General features: G+C 35.3%; 1 protein-coding gene across 3 annotated transcripts in view; it reads right to left on the bottom strand.

Annotated features, from left to right (window-relative positions):
- LOC125673385 (bactericidal permeability-increasing protein-like) overlaps positions 1-19,387 on the bottom strand; it is a 36,700-nt gene extending 17,313 nt beyond the window's left edge. Inside the window, exons 1-9 of one of the 3 annotated variants that reach the window (XM_048909972.2) lie at positions 19,098-19,387; positions 14,473-14,509; positions 10,924-11,057; positions 8,164-8,266; positions 7,098-7,235; positions 4,796-4,863; positions 4,482-4,660; positions 2,740-2,803; positions 1,507-1,601 (exon numbers count right to left, since the gene is read on the bottom strand). In XM_048909972.2, coding sequence (XP_048765929.2) covers positions 1,507-1,601; positions 2,740-2,803; positions 4,482-4,660; positions 4,796-4,863; positions 7,098-7,235; positions 8,164-8,266; positions 10,924-11,056 — 780 coding nt within the window. In that variant the 5' untranslated portion in view covers position 11,057; positions 14,473-14,509; positions 19,098-19,387. The remainder of the gene's footprint in view (positions 1-1,506; positions 1,602-2,739; positions 2,804-4,481; positions 4,661-4,795; positions 4,864-7,097; positions 7,236-8,163; positions 8,267-10,923; positions 11,058-14,472; positions 14,510-19,097) is intronic. The other 2 variants (XM_048909962.2, XM_048909967.2) reach the window with 2 other exon arrangements.
- Between the last annotated feature and the right edge of the window lie 698 nt (positions 19,388-20,085).

The raw sequence follows: 20,085 nt of genomic DNA, 5'->3' as shown, positions 1-20,085 counted from the left end.
TATATATCCATATTTTTATGTTTGTGTTGCAAACTGTTTTCAGTGCTGCATGCGCATCTTAATATAGCTAGTCCCTGTGTATATATATGCATGACTTGTGATGTCTGTATACATGTATGCGTCCTATTTTATTTCAAATTTCTGTTTTTATGTCTATGCATGCAATTATATATCATTATTGCTTTGTGTTTTTTAATGCTATATAGTCGGTTAAAGAGTTCTTAGCTCATGTTTATTGTTTACCTGTATATAGTTCCGACTTTAAATAAAAATTACTTACTTACTTACTTACTTACTCATAACTACTATTGTATCTTGATGACTGTTTAGTTGTAGCACTTGTAAGAATCAGTTTGAGGGCGATTTATTGATTAATGATTTTTAGATATAGATTCAAGATTCTCAAGTATCTTACGAAGTATACATCTAGTAGACTTTGCGCATGCGAGGTAACGGTTTATGAAATCACACTGTTTTACTACAGTACGGAAACGATATATATCATTGCTCCAAACGAAAGTATTTGATAGTTAGGAATAATTTTACAGTAGTTCTTACAAGTTTATTGTTATTACGGATTTCCAATATTTTGGCTCGAGCATCATTGAAGGGACATTATTTGTCGAAATGCGCATCTGGTGCATCAAAATTGGTACGTATAAGTTTTATATTACGACCCCTGCGTCGAGGCCTCTGTTGGTGGACTGTTAGTCCCCGAGGTTCTCTACAGCCCAGTAGCTACGGTAAGTATTTTGTTACTAGCTTGAAAATACGGACGTATATTTAACTGCTGTGATAAAATTTAGAAATACATTTCAAAATTAAGGATTATCTACCTCATGCATAGCTCTGATCCTTAAACGAATTTGACCCCAGTCTTTGGCACAGTTTTATTTTACCGTAGTTCTTAAAAGTTTATTGTTATTTCGGATTTCCAATAGTTCGGCTTCAGCATCACTGAGGAGACATTATTTGTCGAAATGCGCATCTGGTGCATCAAAATTGGTACCGTATCAGTTTTACATGAAGGAAATATATTGGTGTAACTTTTCATCTTCTGATAAGATATGTTTAGAAAACTCTAAATGATGTTTTATACACAGGTGCTAAATAAGATATCAATATGATTTTTCATGCACACCCGCAGTTCTACGAAATATCATGATTATTAATAATAACGTTTAAGATAAATAGGTTGTTTTGATTATTGCATGAATATTAGGTGGATTGAAATACACAATACTTTCTGAGACATTACCTCTTCTGTAATGGTGCAACGTTAGCGTTTTGTGTTGAATGTCATTTCAACGGTTGCATGTGTACAGAGGGTACACACGCAGAGTGGTAATGACTAAGACAATATCGATAGTTTGCAGTGAAATCAGTGCAAAGACATATTTTTCTGTATGCATTTTCGACGCATGTTAACTCCCAATTGCCTAGATTATGCAAACGCTCTCTATGACCAAAATATCAAAATTAGAGAAACAGATGACATGAACTTACCTCGTGATATGTTTCTATGTATTCGTTGGTGTATTTGGGATCCTTCGTCATTGATAAATTCGCCCCAAACGGGATTTTTGATATCGCTGGGAGTACTACAATTATAGAAGAGCAATTTTTTAGTCTTTAGTGATGTTAGTGTTTGTGTTGCAGTCCTCCCAAAGTAGATTAGGTGAACGGTGAGGATAATAAACAGTGGTCAAAATAAACTGTTGGGCATATACAGAACCTTGGGCATACCAGAGGTGGGATCAGGTGCCCACCTGGTCAATATAGTCATGAGTAGATTGAGAACAAAAATCAATAATTGCTTTGTTAAATGATCATGAATTTTAGCATGTTTTTAGTATCTTATGTATTTTACAGACTTCAACAACACAATCAACCTTTAAAATACTGACAATGATTCTATTGACCGACGATGTGGGTTAAGTTAAACACCTCGTTAGAATCTATTGCCAGCTCTGGAAGATTTTGATATCTTTATTTAAAGGGGCATGACCACGATTTGAGCTGAAAATTTTCAAACTTTATTTTTGCATTTTTAATGTTTAGAATGCTTAACTAAGATATTTCTAATGGTCAGAAAAAATTTGAATGTCAGTCGTTGAGGTACATAGGAGATACTGAACTCACAATTCTTTTTTACGTAAATAAGGCTCATGCCATGTTTTGCTAACTGTATGACAAACGAGATGATTTCAGCTTCTCCATCGTCAATTTCCCATATTTATGTAGCAATATTCCATTGTCACCTGCATATGGTGTTTGTATCTCTCAACTGATTCGATACGCAAGAGCTTGTTCTGCGTATGGTGAGTTTTTAAATCGACGAAAGCTACTGACAAACAAGTTGATGGTACATGGGTTTAAACAATCTCAATTGAAGCCAGCATTTCGCAAATTCTATGACGATCTAGTTCGTCAATACAATATATCATTGGGTCAAATGCTGTCTGGCGTGTTTTATACCGATTGTTAGACCGTTCTTGGCACACTGAGTTTTGACTACGAATAACTCGGTTTACCTGATCAGGATATAAGGCTCACGGCGGCTGTGACCGGTCGACAGGGGATGCTTACTCCTCCTAGGCACCTGATCCCACCTCTGGTGTGTCCAGGGGTCCGTGTTTGCCCAACCGTCTATTTTGTATTGCTTATGGTAGTTGTGAGATTGATCACCGTTCGTTATCTTCACCTTTCATTTATCTTAGAGAGCATACAAATACATACGGTCAATATCTTCCATTTCTTTATTTTCTTTAAAGTTGATAAAGAACGTTAAAAGAAGGCATAGCTGTAAATAAACCATAACAACATAGAATTATTAACTAAATAATGAATACATGCGTATTGTGGGTTATCCTATCCACGTTCGTCATTCAGTTCCTAAATATTTAACTTCACTGTTAAAATTGTATACACTCAGAATGGACGGAATTAAATCCTTTAGACGAATTGAAAAAATTAGAATACATGTAGATGAATAAGTCAACGGTACTGGTATAAACGTTATGGAACTTATAAAAACAGTATCCATACATTGAACATCGTATAAGTTTTTGGCCGTGATTGTCGTGTCATTGCAGTCACGGGTCTAATATCACGTTCAAGTCTTCAACGATATATGAATTCCCACGAACATCTGTTTCTTGCTGTGCGCGAAGGGCAAGCTTCCTTTACTAACCATTTGTGATGCGCTCACGGTAACGGGATTTGTTTAGGTCATCTGCGTCACTATGGTGACCTATTGCTATTGGTCTGTGGTCGTCGTCGTGTGTCGTCTGTAAGCAATTGTACATTTCAAATTTCTTTTTCATAACTATCCCTCCACTTTTCAAATTTACATGCAACATTTTAGAGACATGGGGGACAGAAATTGTAAATTCCAGGACCAGGCTTCAATGGTGGGGCAAAAACCATTTAGAATCAACAATTTTAAAAATTCTTCTTCTCTTTAATAGCACATTGTATGGAAATTAAAATTAATGCATAGTCATGCAGAGCAGGAAGGCCTCTACCAAAATAGTAAATTTCATGATCCCCGGGGTAGGGGTACTGACTCCAGTTGGGGCCAAACTTTGCATTTAATTTTTTTGTTTGAAACACTTAAATAACATATTCTTTATACTAAATTGAAAGTAAGTAGAGATTTAGTGGGATGCTGTTTAGAAAAGACATCGTCCTACATTAATTATCTTTATTTACAGACTAAGTTATCACTACATGCCTACACAAGTGCCCACCGACTAATCGAGGGCGTTCAACGTGACATCGTGTGGGATTGCAACACGCAGACTGTTGTATCCGTGCGAACATGCACCAGAATTTGATCAAATGAAAACTAAGCGAAAGGAAATATTCTGTACATCTAAATCTAGTTTTCCCTATCTCTAACCGTAACTATAAAGGTGTCTTATTTATATTCTGTTACGATTTTGCTTGAAAAACAAATATGTGTATAAAATCCAGTTTTTGGACAGGATTTAGAGAGAATGACAAACTCATTGATATATTTCAGAAGCTTAGGAAACAATGTTTCTTGCGGTATTAAAAGTATTTCAAATAGCACATACAATTTGAAAACTTTAAACATCGTACATGTACTAAAATTGAGTTAAAGTCATTTTGCTAAATTAAACATGGTTATAAAAAATGTACTACATGTATATATTCGCTTGTAACAATTAATATCATGATAAATTTAGAAACAATGAAAGTAAATGGTAAATGAAATTCACTAAGCAGTGTTTTTGAAACATGGATGTATCATCTGTCACTTAAACTTAGTGACATTTGAAAGCTACGTATGTCTCAGTTTATCGGTCCTATTGACCGGCAAGGTAGGGAATGGGGTACCTGTAAATCCTCGAAAATAGACTCTACATGTACCAGTGGCCATGCTCAAGCTTAGCATTATTTTTTTGAAATTGGTGTTACTGTTTTCAAATACATGGACTAGTATAGAAATGTACCTTGGCCTCGCCTATTCGATTCTCTCTGAACTGTTCTATGAAGTCCGATGAACCATTGTTACAAAGTGATTCCGATTCCACTGACTCGTCACATTCTGTGAAATTGATTGTAATGTTGGATGGAAGAATATGGCAGTCTTTTTTAACCATCCGTAATTTAAACATGCCTCCGTTTCTTCCTAGAATTTTTCATAGATATAAAACAGTGACTCCAATCAGATAAAAATTAGAGTTGGTATGACATTTATCACTTTCCGCGTCGTGAAAACAAACAAGAAATATTTTTCAACTTTAATTAAAAACGTGATATTTACCTATATGAGAAAGGAAATAGCCCGATCCTCGTATTTCCATTTTAAGTGTGCAATTCTGAGTAAACACTCTGAAGAAAAGAAAATTCTAAAAGTAATTGGAAGTCTTTGCCACAGAATCAGAAATGTCGCTTATTACTTATAGCACAGGTACCTCACGGCGCCATTAGCTACAACATAGGAGATTTAAGACATATATAATATTTTTGTCAGTGTCATTTGCTGAATGCATCGTTTATTGACAGTTCAAAATATAATTGTCCATGGGGAAACTCGATTAAAAATGTTAACTTGCAAAATAACCATACTCTGCGGCTTCACTGATTTTACTTCATCAAATGTTTGGATTCAAGAATACTGCCGAATTGTTCATTTACATCATTTAACATAAAATCCAGGTTTCAATGTCATTTTTATACGATGTCATATACATGGATATCAAGGATTGAGATTTTAGACAAGGTGGTCTTCGTGTGTATTCGAAATATACATACACCGTGCCACGCTGTGTCATTTTACACCATGTGTTTCCACCGTGCGATAGGGAATACTCATGGTCTGTAATATATATATATATATATATATATATATATATATATATATATATATATATGCAAGGTGAAGATAACGAACAGTGATCAATCTCGTAACTCCTACAAGCAATACAAAATACATAGTTGGGCAAACAGGATATTCAATAAATTCTTTTTTCTTGGTATCGGGGTAGAATAAAGTCAAAAAATAAAATCCAATACTCAAACTTATATATATATATATATATATATATATAGAACTCTAAACACTTTGTAGAAATATTTCGACCGTGTTACCGCTCTTCTTCAGTCGTGTTTATTTCTCATAGTAACGTAACGCACGACTACATACAGGAAAGTACTATGACCATATATATATATATAAAGCACTAAATAATCACAACTAGGTACTGAAAATTTTCGCCCCAACCCGGGGTCGAACCAGCGACGTACGGCACCCACCGCCTAGCAAGTTTGTCAAACCAGTGCGTAAGTCCACTCGGCCACAACGACTTATATATATATATATATATATATATATATATATATATATATAATCTTTAACATTTCTAAAAAAAAAAAGAAAAAAAAAAAAAGATTTAAGGCAAGATACATCATGCTCAGGGCATCAAAGAGGACTAGGAAAACTCCCTACTCCCTACATCGGGGACACGACGAGCTGCCAGTAGGTATACGGCTACCTCCACATTATCCACAGACCATTCCAATAACACAGTTACACCCACCTTAAAGTGGTTATCATATCATTGATAGCTACTACAGCGCTCACAGCGGGAGTGACCGGTCGACAGGAAATGATTACGCCTCCTAGACACCTGGGGCGCGTTTTACAAAGGAACTTACGACTTACGACAAACTTTACATACTGGAATTTTCCGGTTTATTGTAAGGTCATTCACTCCAAATACAAAATATTTCTTTAAATTGTTGAAAATTAAGCCTCAGAAAAGTTTTGCTTTATTCACTTAAAGTAATAACTGTGTAATGCAATTTAAGACTTGCGACTTTGCCGTGAGTTGTTTTGTAAAACAGGCCCCAGATCCCACCTCTGTAATGTCCGGGGTCTGTGTTTGTCCAACTCTTTATTTTGTATTTCAAACATTTCGGTTGAGCATCACTGAAGAGACATTATTTGTCGAAATGCGCATCTGGTGCATCAAAATTGGTATCGTATAAGTTTTACATTATAGGATCTTTGAGATTGATCACTGTTGGTTATCTTCACCATTCATCATATATGATTATTGATAAATGTTGCATTTACGATGATGGAATTCAGTACATCGTGTAACCTGTATTCAGGTGAAATATGAATAAAGTTGAATGAAAAGAAGAAGATTAGGAACAGTGATCAATGCAAGGTGAAGATAACGAACAGTGAGTTCCTATATATATATCTCTCATAGTAACGTAACGCACGACTACATACAGGAAAGTACTATGACCATATATATATATATATATATATATATATATATATATATATATATATATATAAAGCACTAAATAATCACAACTAGGTACTGAAAATTTTCGCCCCAGCCCGGGGTCGAACCAGCGACGTACGGCACCCACCGCCTATTTATAACTCCTATAAGGAATGCAAACTAGAGATTTGGGCAAACACTGTTCCCTGGATACACTAGTGGTGGGATCAGATGCCAGCTGTCCACTGGTCATAAATATCGTGTTTTCTTACTCTTCGGTCATACAACAGGCGTATTTGATTATAGACTGCTGTGCTATGTTACCTCCTTTGTCTATGTGTACACCGCACCTTCCCCTGCAATTCTACAGAGAGATCATGGACTGTCAGGTTTACACGAGAAGAAGGATCCGGTTCAAAGCTGGCAGATGCATTGAGATTGGTGTATCTTATGATCTGTAAGCTGGAATTGCAATTTCATTTCAAAATATCATTCATATTTCAAATCGTCACAAAGGACAAGGTAGAATAAACCCATGTATGTGTGATCATAATATTCGACTAGATGTGATAAAAGATTCAGAACTGTAAACTTAATCTTATTGTAGGCCGATATTTTAGTCTAATCACGATCACTTTGCATTAAGGCCACAAGATAGTCATATATATATATATATATATATATATATATATATATATATATATAATAAAGAATTCGGTATTTGATACAGTAAATACATCCAATAATAAAAGTCAAGAAATTTCTTGATTTTTATTATTGGATATATATATATATATATATATATATATATATATATATATATATCACTGTTCGTTATCTTCACCTTGCATATATATATATATATATATATGGAATGTCAAAAAATGAATGAAAAAATGGGCACAGTTGTTGAAAATTTAAAAGAATAAAATCCAAAATGATCACATAATAATCAACGATCAGTTTCTCCTAGTACTTTCGCCATACGGCTCTTCAGGCAGTTTGTCTAGACAATATATATATATATATATATATATATATATATATATATATATATATATATAATCAAAAAATAAGAATAGCAAAATTTAAGCAACTAGTAGTATACTAAATATATCAGAAAACAATTGAGTACACTCGGATAGTGTAGTGAAGAACTTCAATTTAATATATAGATAAGGTGAAGATAACGAACAGAGATCAATTTCAGATATCCTGAATTTCTCTGGGGGGAAATATGTTGAAATATAGACTGAAATCTCGGATTGGGGGTTGATATATGACCCTCTTTCTACCTTCTCCTATGTGGAAAATTCTTGCATAACAACAATTCGACAGATACAGCAACTGAATCAACATTCATATAAGGGATACGGAGGAGGAAGCCGACCTTTCCATGTAGTAATTTACGCTGGTCGTTGTTTCATTGACACAGGAGAAACTGTATGCTGAAATATTCTGTACCTTTACTTTCTCCAAAATTGTGTTGACAGCTGTGAAAATATGTATCATAAACGTGTGCCGTTCGTAAATATTATACAATGTTATATACAAGTTACTATACTGAAAATATAGACTGAATACTTTGTTCAATCATCACAGTAAACCACAGATAACATATATAGATCCCTCTCTACCCAATGCAAAAATAAACGTGATTTCCCCGCCGATAACCTTCATAAGTCATTTAGAATACTCAGTTTTCTACTTTCTGTAAGTTTTTGAGTTGACCGCCTTGAGATACTAATATATTCATACACCTTTCATACACACAAGTTGTCATCTCAAAAGCTTACAGAAAGTAGAGACAGGCTTCTCAAAATATTACTATTATAAAGGTGTTCGACGTAGAAATCACGTATCTTAGAATTGGGAGGGGGGGGGGTATTACCTAAGATATGTACACGCTATACACACATGAGGTGTCTGAGGGTAAACTTGATGTATAAGGATGGTTCATGCGTATCTTAAGAACATCGGAACAGTAAATTTTCTTTGCGCTCTTAGTATTTTTTATTTTTTAAATCATTAACGGTTACTTTTCTGGTGTTGCTTCCGCATGGTTGTGAGCACATATAAAAGTTTTACATGCTTCTACTTTTTCACGTCCAGCATTATATGCAATAGTGACAACAGGAAATGATAAATGGTTACAATTCTGATTCACAAGAACCATTATTAAGGTTGGTCATAAGAATAAAGACTTATACATCATTCCCCACATTAACATTTTCTACGTAATACGTGTAGTTCAAATTTCTCAATGATTTGACAGTATAGTTATAGCATTGAATGGATTACATTTTTCCATGTTTTAACTGTTCGGAAATTTTTAAACTCTGAAGTGTTGCCTTGTCCTCTGCAACCCCATGATATTCTTAAATATTGTATACAGGGAAATATTCGCCCCCGTTTTATTTTCATCTCTTTCACCCCCGTTGTCACTGAGAGAATTTAAGAGTGAGCAAAACTGCTTTTTTCACATCTCTCTTTTAACACAACTATGACTGATAGTACATCTGATTATGCCACCACCCTCCCACGGGGTATTTTTCTGAAAACGGTTAGACGTTAGTGGACCTATGATAACACCAGCGAAAACTAGATGTTGAAATTAAAATTAAAATCAAACCTATGTACATTATATTCGCCGAAATTCCTTATGTTGAATTTGATGGGGATGGGGACCACAAACTTGGTTAGCTGCGGTATGTAGTTAGTTTCTTGAGATGATAAACATAGAGAAAGATTAAATATAGTGTTTATGTCGAAATCTTGGAATTTTACCTCCTAAGAGCACAATAGGCTAATCTTGATCCGAGATTTAACTCAGGGGAACATAATTAATCATCCACCAAGAGTGTGTTCGGTAAGCATGAACTATTATCTGAAATATCTCTATATTCTATTAATTATTTCGTCCTTGACCAGGGTTCGGGGCCACCAACATATAAAAGTCTCAAACCCAAACTCAGATTCAAATTCATGTTTTTCACCTCAGCAGGGATTTTGCTAAAATGCCGTGCTACCAAACTTCCTCAGAGTCGTCTCACGTGAGTTGAGATTTGGAAAATAACTCAACGTGTTTTCATTGTTACAAGGGGCCTTACTTTCAATAAAATCACTTTCACTTTGTTGTCTTTGAATCACTCAATGACGTCACATATAGAAGCCCAGGCACTTGAAGTATTGACACTACTACTCCCTTCTGATTTTTTTGGCGGTGGTAATTTTTCCGAAATGTGTGGATTCCCTGTCTATCCCACCACAATTTCGATTTATGCAATCGTTTCATGTTTTTGTAAGCTTTAGAGTATGTCCTTTTATCGGTTATACCCCCCTATTTGGGTAATTTTTTTAATGACGATAATTTCTCTCAAATATGTGGATGCCATGTCTATGTTATCCCTCTTTCGATTTATGTAATCATTTAATGTTTTTGTAAGCTTTAGGGATTGGACTTCTACCGGTAAAGAATTACCCACCGCAATATTAAATGACCCCGTGACAAACAAATCGCAGTGGAACCAAGACTTAATGGAGGGGGTTGGGGATGAAAAGATTATTCTTGACAATATTGTTGTTCAGTTGATTTTCTTGAAATAAATATATAATGAGGAAAATGGTGAATTCTCCTTGTCCTCACAATCATTACATTTCTACGATGTCTGCGTTGACGAGGAGTGGCAGCTATTTTGTTGTTAGTAAATACACTTGAGATTTTATTTGAACTTGTTATTTACCAATCTCGGGATTTCTGAGAAATCTCAAAAGATTTTTCTCAGTTGAGTTCGAAAATGTTTTAGTGGCACGTGCATTTCAAAAAATCTCAAATGAGAGAAAAATCTAAAAATAAAAGTACCTTAGTTTGAGAAAACATTTATTTGATGGCACAGTTAAATGAAGAAAAAAAAACCCTCATATTTTCTCAGAAATCTCAGATTTGAGAAAATATCAGTGTTGGTGGCCCCGAAACGTGAAGCTTTTAAAGATAATCATATTAATCTACATGTATATTGGGAAAAATATATTACAGGGTATTGAATGACACCATCAAGTGTTTAGTAACACGTTTTTCAGGAATTCTAATTTCCTACTCATGAGCGTAAACCGTCGAATACTCGGAAATAAAGTATTACAAATCGCTTACCGTAAGTTAAGCCTGTTTGAGTAAGTCTAAAAACAACACTGTAACTAGCGTTGTGGACTAATTCTTCTGTCTGATAGGATTCCACGACAAACATACCCATCAACGTAAGTATGATACCAAATATACCCATCATTCTAAAATTATACAATAATACATCTTTCTTCAAGTTTTGATCACTTGCTACTACTACCAACATTAAGTGTATCTGTAAAATGCGAAACAAAATCGAAACAAAACAAAAAATATTGTTGTTATTTCCTCCAATAATTATTCTTTGTTACTTTGTTAAACGCCACTCTGAAGTTGAAATAAAAATATACTGGAGTTCCTCATTGAAAATATTTTCGTAGTCTTTGGTGATCAGGTCTTCCATTAGTTGCATTGCACTCCTTTGTTAGCTGACTTGTTTTGATGTTCTTATGAAACATCATTTATTCAATATATTCTATATGAGAAGAACTAGACATTTACATATAACGATGACGTTTTAACTATCAGCAATGGTGATTTTCATTCATATGTCGATTCGATATATCCCTGTGAACTCCAGATAAAAGACACCTCAGAGTCCTCCATACCTGCTTGGTGCTTAGATATTTTATTGAATATGAATATTAACGGCAAACCAACTACTCACCTGTATGACAAACGGGATGATTTCAGCTTCTCCATCGTCAATTTCCCATATCCATACCTGCTCCCCACATTTATGTAGCAATATTCCATTATCACTTGCATATGGTGTTTATATATCTCAACTGATTCGATATGCAAGAGCTTGTTCTGGGTATAGTCAGTTTTTAAATCGAGGTAAGCTACTGACAAACAAGTTGATGGTACAGGGATTTCAACAGTCTCGATTGAAGTCAGCATTTCGCAAATTCTATGGTCGTTATAACGATCTAGTTCGTCAATAAACCTCGCATTGGGTCAAATGCCGTCTGATGTGTTTCATACCGATTGTTAAGCCGTTCTTGGCACACTGATTTTGACTGCGGATAACTCCGTTTACCTGATCAGGATATGGGGCTCACGGCGGGTGTGACCGGTCAACAGGGGATGCTTACTCCTCCTAGGCACCTGATCCCACCTCTGGTGTGTCCAGGGGTCCGTGTTTGCCCAACTATCTATTTTGTATTGCTTATAAGAGTTATGAGATTGATCACTGTTCGTTATCTTCACCTTGCATCCATATAGCAATAATCCATTATCACCGTATATGGTGATTATCTCAATTGATTCGATACACAAGAGCTTGCTCCGCGTATGATCAGCTTTTAAATCGAGACAGGCTACTGATAAACAATTTGATGTCACAAGGGTTTCATCAGTCTCGTTTGAAGGCAGCATTTTGCAAATTTTATGGTCGTTCTAATGATGTACTTTGTCAATACAACTAGAATGATATCCGACATGCTTCATAGCTATTGTTAGGCCGTTCTTGACACGCCCATTTTGACTACTGATCCTCCGTTTACCTGATCAGGATATAGGTCTCACTGCTGGTGTGACCGATCCACAGGGGATGCTTACTCCTCCTATACACCTGATCTCACCTCAGATATGTCCACGGGACCGTGTTTGTCCAACCCGTTTTTGTATTATTTAAACGGGTTATGATATTCATCAGACTGACAAAGGGTATGACTTCGGTTTCTCCATTGTCAACGTCCTTTGTGTTTGTAGCTATAGTCCATTATCATCTTTACATGGTGTATGTATCTCTCAACTGAATCGATATATAAAGGCTTGTTCTGCGTATGATCAGTTTTTAAATCAATTCAAGCTACTGACAAATAAGTTTAGTTTACAAGGTTTTCATCAGTCTCGTTCAAAATCATTATTCACAAAATGTATGGTCGTTATAACGGTCTTATTTGCCATACAATTTGAAATTGAGTCAAATGCTTTCTGATGTGTTCCATGCCGATTGTTAGGCTGTTCTTAGCACACAGAGTTTGACTACTGATTGCTCCGTTAACATGATGAAGATATAGGGTTCAAGATGGATCTGACATGTCAACAGTGGATGTTTATTCCTAGACACATGATCACACCGTTGGTATACCCAAGGGTCCGTGTTTGCCCAACTTTTATATTTGTATACCTTATAGGAGTTATGAGATTGATCATTTTTATCTTTTCATAATATTACATGCAAAATTTGATCGATCCCCATCATTTGATGGCAAATAGAAAAATCTAGTGGAAAGGTAATTTTGAACCAATATTATTGAATCCATGCACTGAGGTACAACGCCTCTATCCTACACAAGCAATTTAGGAGATGGATTTTTGTGTTACATTAAATATTCGACGGGTTTTTTTTTTTTGCCAAACGTTCAACCATCCTTCCTTTGAAAAACAAAAACAAACACAAAAAACAATTAGATCCGAGTAGATGTGGCCTTACGAATCTTAGAGCACTGATCGTAATTAAGTCATAAACTTCAGCAACGAATTCAAATATCACAAATTTGCTCATTTTTTCGCGAAATTTTATTGTATTTCCTAAACATTGAAAGATTCGATCCATGGATGGGGAGGGTAACTGTAGGGGGCATACTTATTTCTGGAGGGGAAAATTAATGGCAATGAAATTAAACAAAGGCAAGACATTTTTTACCGAAATTATGATTTAAAAATCATTGTAATTTTTGTTGCATGTATCAACTCGAACTGATTAAGCCCGGTAAACCTCTTCTTCAATATATCAATAGCTTGATAATATCTTTGTACTTTGTACAGACACTCTCAACTCCGTTTACCTTATCAGGATATGGGGCTCACGGCGGATGTGACCGATCGACAGGGGATGCTTACTCCTCCTAGGCACATGATCCCATCTCTGGTGTGTCCAGGGGTCCGTGTTTGCCCAACTATCTATTTTGTATTGCTTGTAGGAGTTATGGGATTGATCACTGTTCGTTATCTTCACCTTGCATACAAACACGTAGGGATTTTCCAATAAATGAAACGTACAGGCATAGTTCACCACAGATAAACGTGCTTGTAACATCGTTTATCAAAGGGGATGAGCAGCGGTATAAGGTGACTCTAAAATTGTTTTGATAAAAGCGTGAAAACCGTTTAACGTTAAAATTCTAGATGGGGATGTAGCAGGAGAACCGTTGGTTTTTAATTGCAGTGGTCAATTAATCAATTTACAATTACATGTACTTTGTTTCATTTTCAGCGCTAGTCGCTAAGAGAGAAACAGAAATTAAGTATGATATTTTACTTGAGAATAACAAAATTTGCATTCGAAAATAACAGAATATCTAGGTTGCCAAAACAAGTGGGATACCCTCTGACAAATAGATGTACACATTTTCATCAACACCACACACAGAGAAATTACCACCTCTCGAATAAACACCGACACTACTACATCAATACATAACTGAATAATGTTTCATTAACACCACCGGTACACATATAACCTCTCACACCAAACACTTATATTATTGTGTAAACAAGTGTAAGTATAGTATAATATATTTCAACTGATGTCATATTACTATGAAAATAAATATACAGAAATCTTACCTTACTGCACGTTTTCGTCACAACTCTGACACCAAAGCTAATAAAATTTACAAATTTGGTAAATGACTACATGTTTTTTCTTCCTTTCTTTTAGATATTCAATTAGATAATGAATTTAGTATCAATAGCATTGAAGAGGATGATATTTAAATCTTTTACACATAAACACTATATACCAAGTTTCCTCCCCCTTAGAACCAGAATCTCAACCGGGGTCAGTTTTAGCAGTAAAATGCAGGGTCAATGTTTGTTGATTTTGCCCCGCCCTAATACTCCGGGAATTCAGAAATCTTCAATTTTCAATTCATCCCCCTATCTCAAAGATGCTTTATGAAATATTTCAACTGGAAAAGTAGTTTTGCAGAAGTTAGATATCTTGAATTGTTAGCACACTTTTCATCATTATCACCATTCTGTCCCCAACGTGATACCAAAACCCTTAGCCCTGAAATTTACCTTTTAGGTAAAGGGGTAGCTGCTCCTTCTTTTCAATTTAGAACCAATAGTATTAATTCCTCTTTTATTACATGACGTGTTTAATATATTCTTAAGAGGCAGACATTTTTCTAAAGTTTCAACACAAGAAGAAAAAAACTCTTGCTGTGGTCTTGAAATTCGGCATTTGGATATGAAAGGTGAAGATAACGAACAGTGATCAATCTCATAACTCCTATAAGATATACAAAATAGAAAGTTGGGCAAACACGGACCCCTGGACACACCAGAGGTGGGATCAGGTGCCTAGGAGGATTAAGCATCCCCTGTCGACCGGTCACACCCGTCGTGAGCCCTATATCTTAATAAGGTAAACGGGGTTATCCCTAGTCAAACTCGATGTGCCAAGAACGGTCGAACAATCGGTATAAAACAGGTCAGACAGCATTTAACTCAATGATAGGTTGCATTGGCATATTAGATCGTTATAACAACCATATAATTTGCGAAATGTTGGCTTTAAACGAGACTGTTGGAACCCCTTCACCATCAACTTGTGTGTCATTAACCTGGTTCCAATTAATAAAATGTCTATACGCAGAACAAGCTCCTGCGTATCGAATCAGATGAGAGACATAAACACCATATGTAGGTGAAAATCGAATATTGCTATATAGATATGGGAAATTGAGGATGGAGAAGCTGAATTAAAGGTGAAGATAACGAACAGTGATCAATCTCTTAACTCCTACAAGCAATACAAAATAGATAGTCGGGCAAACACGGACCCCTGGAAACACCAGAGGTGTATGTAGCAATGTTCCATTATAATTTGCATATGGTGTTTATGTCTCACGATTGATTCGATATATAAAGGCATGTTCTGCATATGATAAGATTTTACATGTAAATTAATTCAAGCTAATAACAAATAACTTGATGTTGCAAGGATTTCATCACTCGAATTTCAAATCAATATATCATAGATTCCATGGTCGTTTTAACGATCTGGTTTGCCAACACAACCTGTCATTGGGTTAAAATCTGTCTGACATGTTTTATACCAATTATTAGGCCGTTCTTTACATCCTGATATTCACTAGGGATTACTCCGTTTATCTGATCAAAAATAGGGCTCAAGGTGGGGGTGACTTGGCAGCAGTAATTTTGTTCCTCCTAGCCACCTAATCCCACTTTTGGTATACCCAAGGGTCCTTGTTTGCCAAACTTATAATCTTATATTCCTTAGAGGAGTTAAAAGATCGATCAATGTTCATTTTCTTATCTTCTTGTCTCTAAAATGTTTTGCTAAAATAAACAAATCAAAAACTTCAAACTTTAAAATCTTGAAAATGGGGATGTCATGGGGAGCGTTGCTTCTTTATTGCATTGGGCCAATTAATCATTTCACGATTACATTCTTTCATTCACTATAAAAAGAATGTATATTATGGAGATATTCTGCATCGTCATAATGGCTGACTTCCTCAATCTAATTAAAATCAGATCCTAGGTTACGCTCACAATCGCTATGATAATATTCTGATAGAAGTCTGATTTTAATTAGATTGCTGACTTCCTTTTAAAACATGAATTAGAATATAAGTATCAGCAATATTTGTATATTTATTTCATTGTCTAGGTGAATAGCTCAACAGGTTAGCACGTCAACTGCCAGCAGTGATTTCGATTTTTTTCAGATTGCTTAATATTCAAACTTCATTGTTTGACTAAATAAAGTAAATTTGAAAGTTTTCGTTTTCAAATATGATTGTGTATATTCTCTACTTTCCATCCATTTCAAATGTTTTTGTTGTAGCATTCCTCCCTAAGAGAATATCAAATTAACGGAATATCTATGTTGCCAAATTAAATGGGACACCCCCTTCCGACAAATGCATGTACACATTTTCATTAACACCACAGACACAAACGTTATCACCTCTTAAATAAACCCTAAAACCATAGCATAAATAGACAAGAGGCCCAAGGGCCTAGAATCGCTCTTCTGATAAATTGTACAACCCCACCATTTCTATTCTTAGCCTCTTAGTATTCTAAATCTTTAGTTAAATCCTAAGAATTCAAAAAAAGTAGGTCAATGTGACCTACTTTTTGGTTTACACATTTTTAGAACCCAAGAAATATCAACTGACAAAGTTTGATGATTTTAAGCCAATTAGTATCTGAATATTGAAATATAGCTGTCAAATTCCAATCGTAGGTCATGGTGACCTACTTTTTGGTCAGCGAACTCCGAACATGCAAGACCCATCAACTGACAAAGTTTGATGACTGTAGGTCAAATAGTATCTGAAATATATAAATATAGACGTCAAATTCCAAAAGTAGGTCAAGGTGACCTACTTTTTCGTCAACACCCTTCAAACATGCAAGACCCAACAACTGACAAAGTTTGATGACTGTAGGTCAAATAGTATCTGAGTTATATAAATATAGCCGTCCAATTCAAAAGTAGGTCAAGGTGACCTACTTTTTGGTCGAAACCCTTTGAACATGCAAGACGCATCAACTGACAAAGTTTGATCACTGTAGGTCAAATAGTATCTGAAATATATAAATATAGCCGTCCAATTCCAAAAGTAGGTCAAGTTGACCTACTTTTTGGTCGAAACCCTTCGAACATGCAAGACCCAACAACTGACAAAGTTTGATGACTGTAGGTTAAATAGTATCTGAAATATATAAATAATGCCGTCCAATTCCAAAAGTAGGTCAAGGTGACCTACTTTTTGGTCGAAACCCTTCGAACATGCAAGACCCATCAACTGACAAAGTTTGATGACTGTAGGTCAAATAGTATCTGAAATATATAAATATAGCCGTCCAATTCCAAAAGTAGGTCAAGGTGACCTACTTTTTGGTCGACACACTCCGTAGACTCAAGATGCATCAACTGTCAAAGTTTGATGATTGTAGGTCAATTAGTGACTGAAATATATAAATATAACTGTCAAATGCCAAAATTAGGTCACAGTGACCTACTTTTTGGTCGATACACTCCGAAGACTCAAGATGCATCAACTGACAAAGTTTGATGATTGTAGGTCAAATAGTGTCTGAAATATAGTAATTTAGCTGTCAAATACCAAAAGTAGGTCACGGTGACCTACTTTTTGGTCGACACAAACCGAAGACTGAAGACGCATCAACTGACAAAGTTTGATGATCCTAGGTTTTACAGTGCCCAAAATATGCATCTAAAATTGAAAATGTGAAATTTGAATATCTGCAGAATTCAAAAAGTAGGTCACTGTGACCTACTTTTTTTATAAATATGTTTCAAGGCCTCAAGATGCATCAACTTACAAGATTTGGTGATTCTAAACCTCTCGGTATTTGAAATAACAACTTAAAATATATCTATAAATGATAAGCCATAAAATTCAGAAAGTAGGTCACGATGACCTATTTTTCAGTTGACGCATTTCAAAATCCCATGATCCACCAACTGACAATTTTTGATGATCATAGGCTTCAAAGTGTCCAAGATATGCATCAAAATTAATTTTAAAATAAATACCTGCAAAATTCAAAAAGTAGGTCACCGTGACCTACTTTTGAGACAACTTGACACAAGGTCCTAAGATGCATCAACTGTCAAAATTTGATGATCCTAGTCCTTATAATGACTAAAATATCAAAGATTTAAGGAAATATAAATTTAGGTCAACTTTGAAGTGACCTTGAGACCACACCCTTTGCCCCAGGGTAATGCCTTGAACAACTTTTAATCTACAACATATCCTCATCCTTATGTGTAAGTTTGGTGATAATCTGCCCAGTGGTTCTTGAGAAGAAGATTTTTTAGCAACCACTACTTTTGTTTGTATTTTCCTGATTATCTCCCCTTGTTAAAGGGTCACATCCCTCTATTTAGTATGTATGAAAGCCCTTGGGCCAATGATACCCTGTAACAAATTTGAAAGAAATTGGCCAAGGGGTTCTTGAGTTATAGCCCTTTTTCTAAAAAGTTTACGCACACCGCACACCGCACAAATGGCCATAGCATTAGCTCTTTGAGCCTTCGGCTCAGAAGAGCTAATAAATGTTCATTACAACCACCCACACACATACTGCCTCTTACAAAAGCAACTTATTGTCTAAACAAATACAAGGTAATCCTGATTTCAACGGATGTCAGATTCTATGAAAATGAGAGACCTTACCTCAATGCACGTTTTCTATATACGCGGTCGTCAAAGGTTTGTTTAAAAAAGATTTCCTTTCGAAAAGGAAGTATTCATTTCAATCTATTTTGTATCGTTTATAGGAGTGGTGTGATTGATCATTGTTCTTCACATTTCATGCATTTGCAAAAAAATCACTTCTTCCGCATTGTACACGTGAATGAACAACCGGAAGTAATAATTTATTATACTGAAAATATGTATTCTAACGCGTTTAATTCAATAGGCTGGCTTGAAACGTCGTAGTTTTAATGTTTTTAATGAATGAAATCTATTTTTTCATAATATACAATATAAGGATACATTCAGTGGTTTATGGATATTTTTAAAAATCAACCGCACTATTTGCCATTTGGATCCCCTTCTAAAAGTACATGGTCCTTCATTAGAATAGATTTGAATTACATTCATCCAATGATACGTTGTGCTAATTTTTGATGAAATTGGTCATGGGGTCTAAAGAAATTGAAAATGTGAAGTTAGCGATGCTAAAGGCAAACGGATTTTAAATTCAAAGCTTATCTCAATTTGGAAATTTTCTTTTAAAATGCTTTAAGATTCCTATAGGATTTAAAATCGTTATTATCCTAGGCACCTGATCCCACCTCTGGTGTGTCCAGGGGTCCGTGTTTGCCCAACTATCTATTTTGTATTGCTTGTAGGAGTTACGAGATTGATCACTGTTCGTTATCTTCACCTTTATAGGAGTCATGAGATTGATAACTGTTCGTTATCTTCACCTTGCATATAGGAGTTATGAGATTGATCAGTGTTCGCTATCTTCACCTTGCATAGATTACATGGGACACAGTATACTGTATGTACAGTAAATTCATTTCGTATTCCTCACCTATTAGTTACCTGTAACAATGGTAGTTCTGGAAAAAACTACGGTAAGTTTCTTTTCTACCATTATGAAATTCTTACACGTGAATTAAATTCTGTTTACATTGATTGGTTGTATCTT

This window comes from Ostrea edulis, chromosome 1, assembly GCF_947568905.1.
Source record: "Ostrea edulis chromosome 1, xbOstEdul1.1, whole genome shotgun sequence".
In the NCBI taxonomy this organism is placed as follows: Eukaryota; Metazoa; Mollusca; class Bivalvia; order Ostreida; family Ostreidae; genus Ostrea; species Ostrea edulis.
The sequence above is the reverse complement of the archived record's forward strand: the minus strand, read 5'-3'. Positions and strand labels throughout refer to the sequence as shown.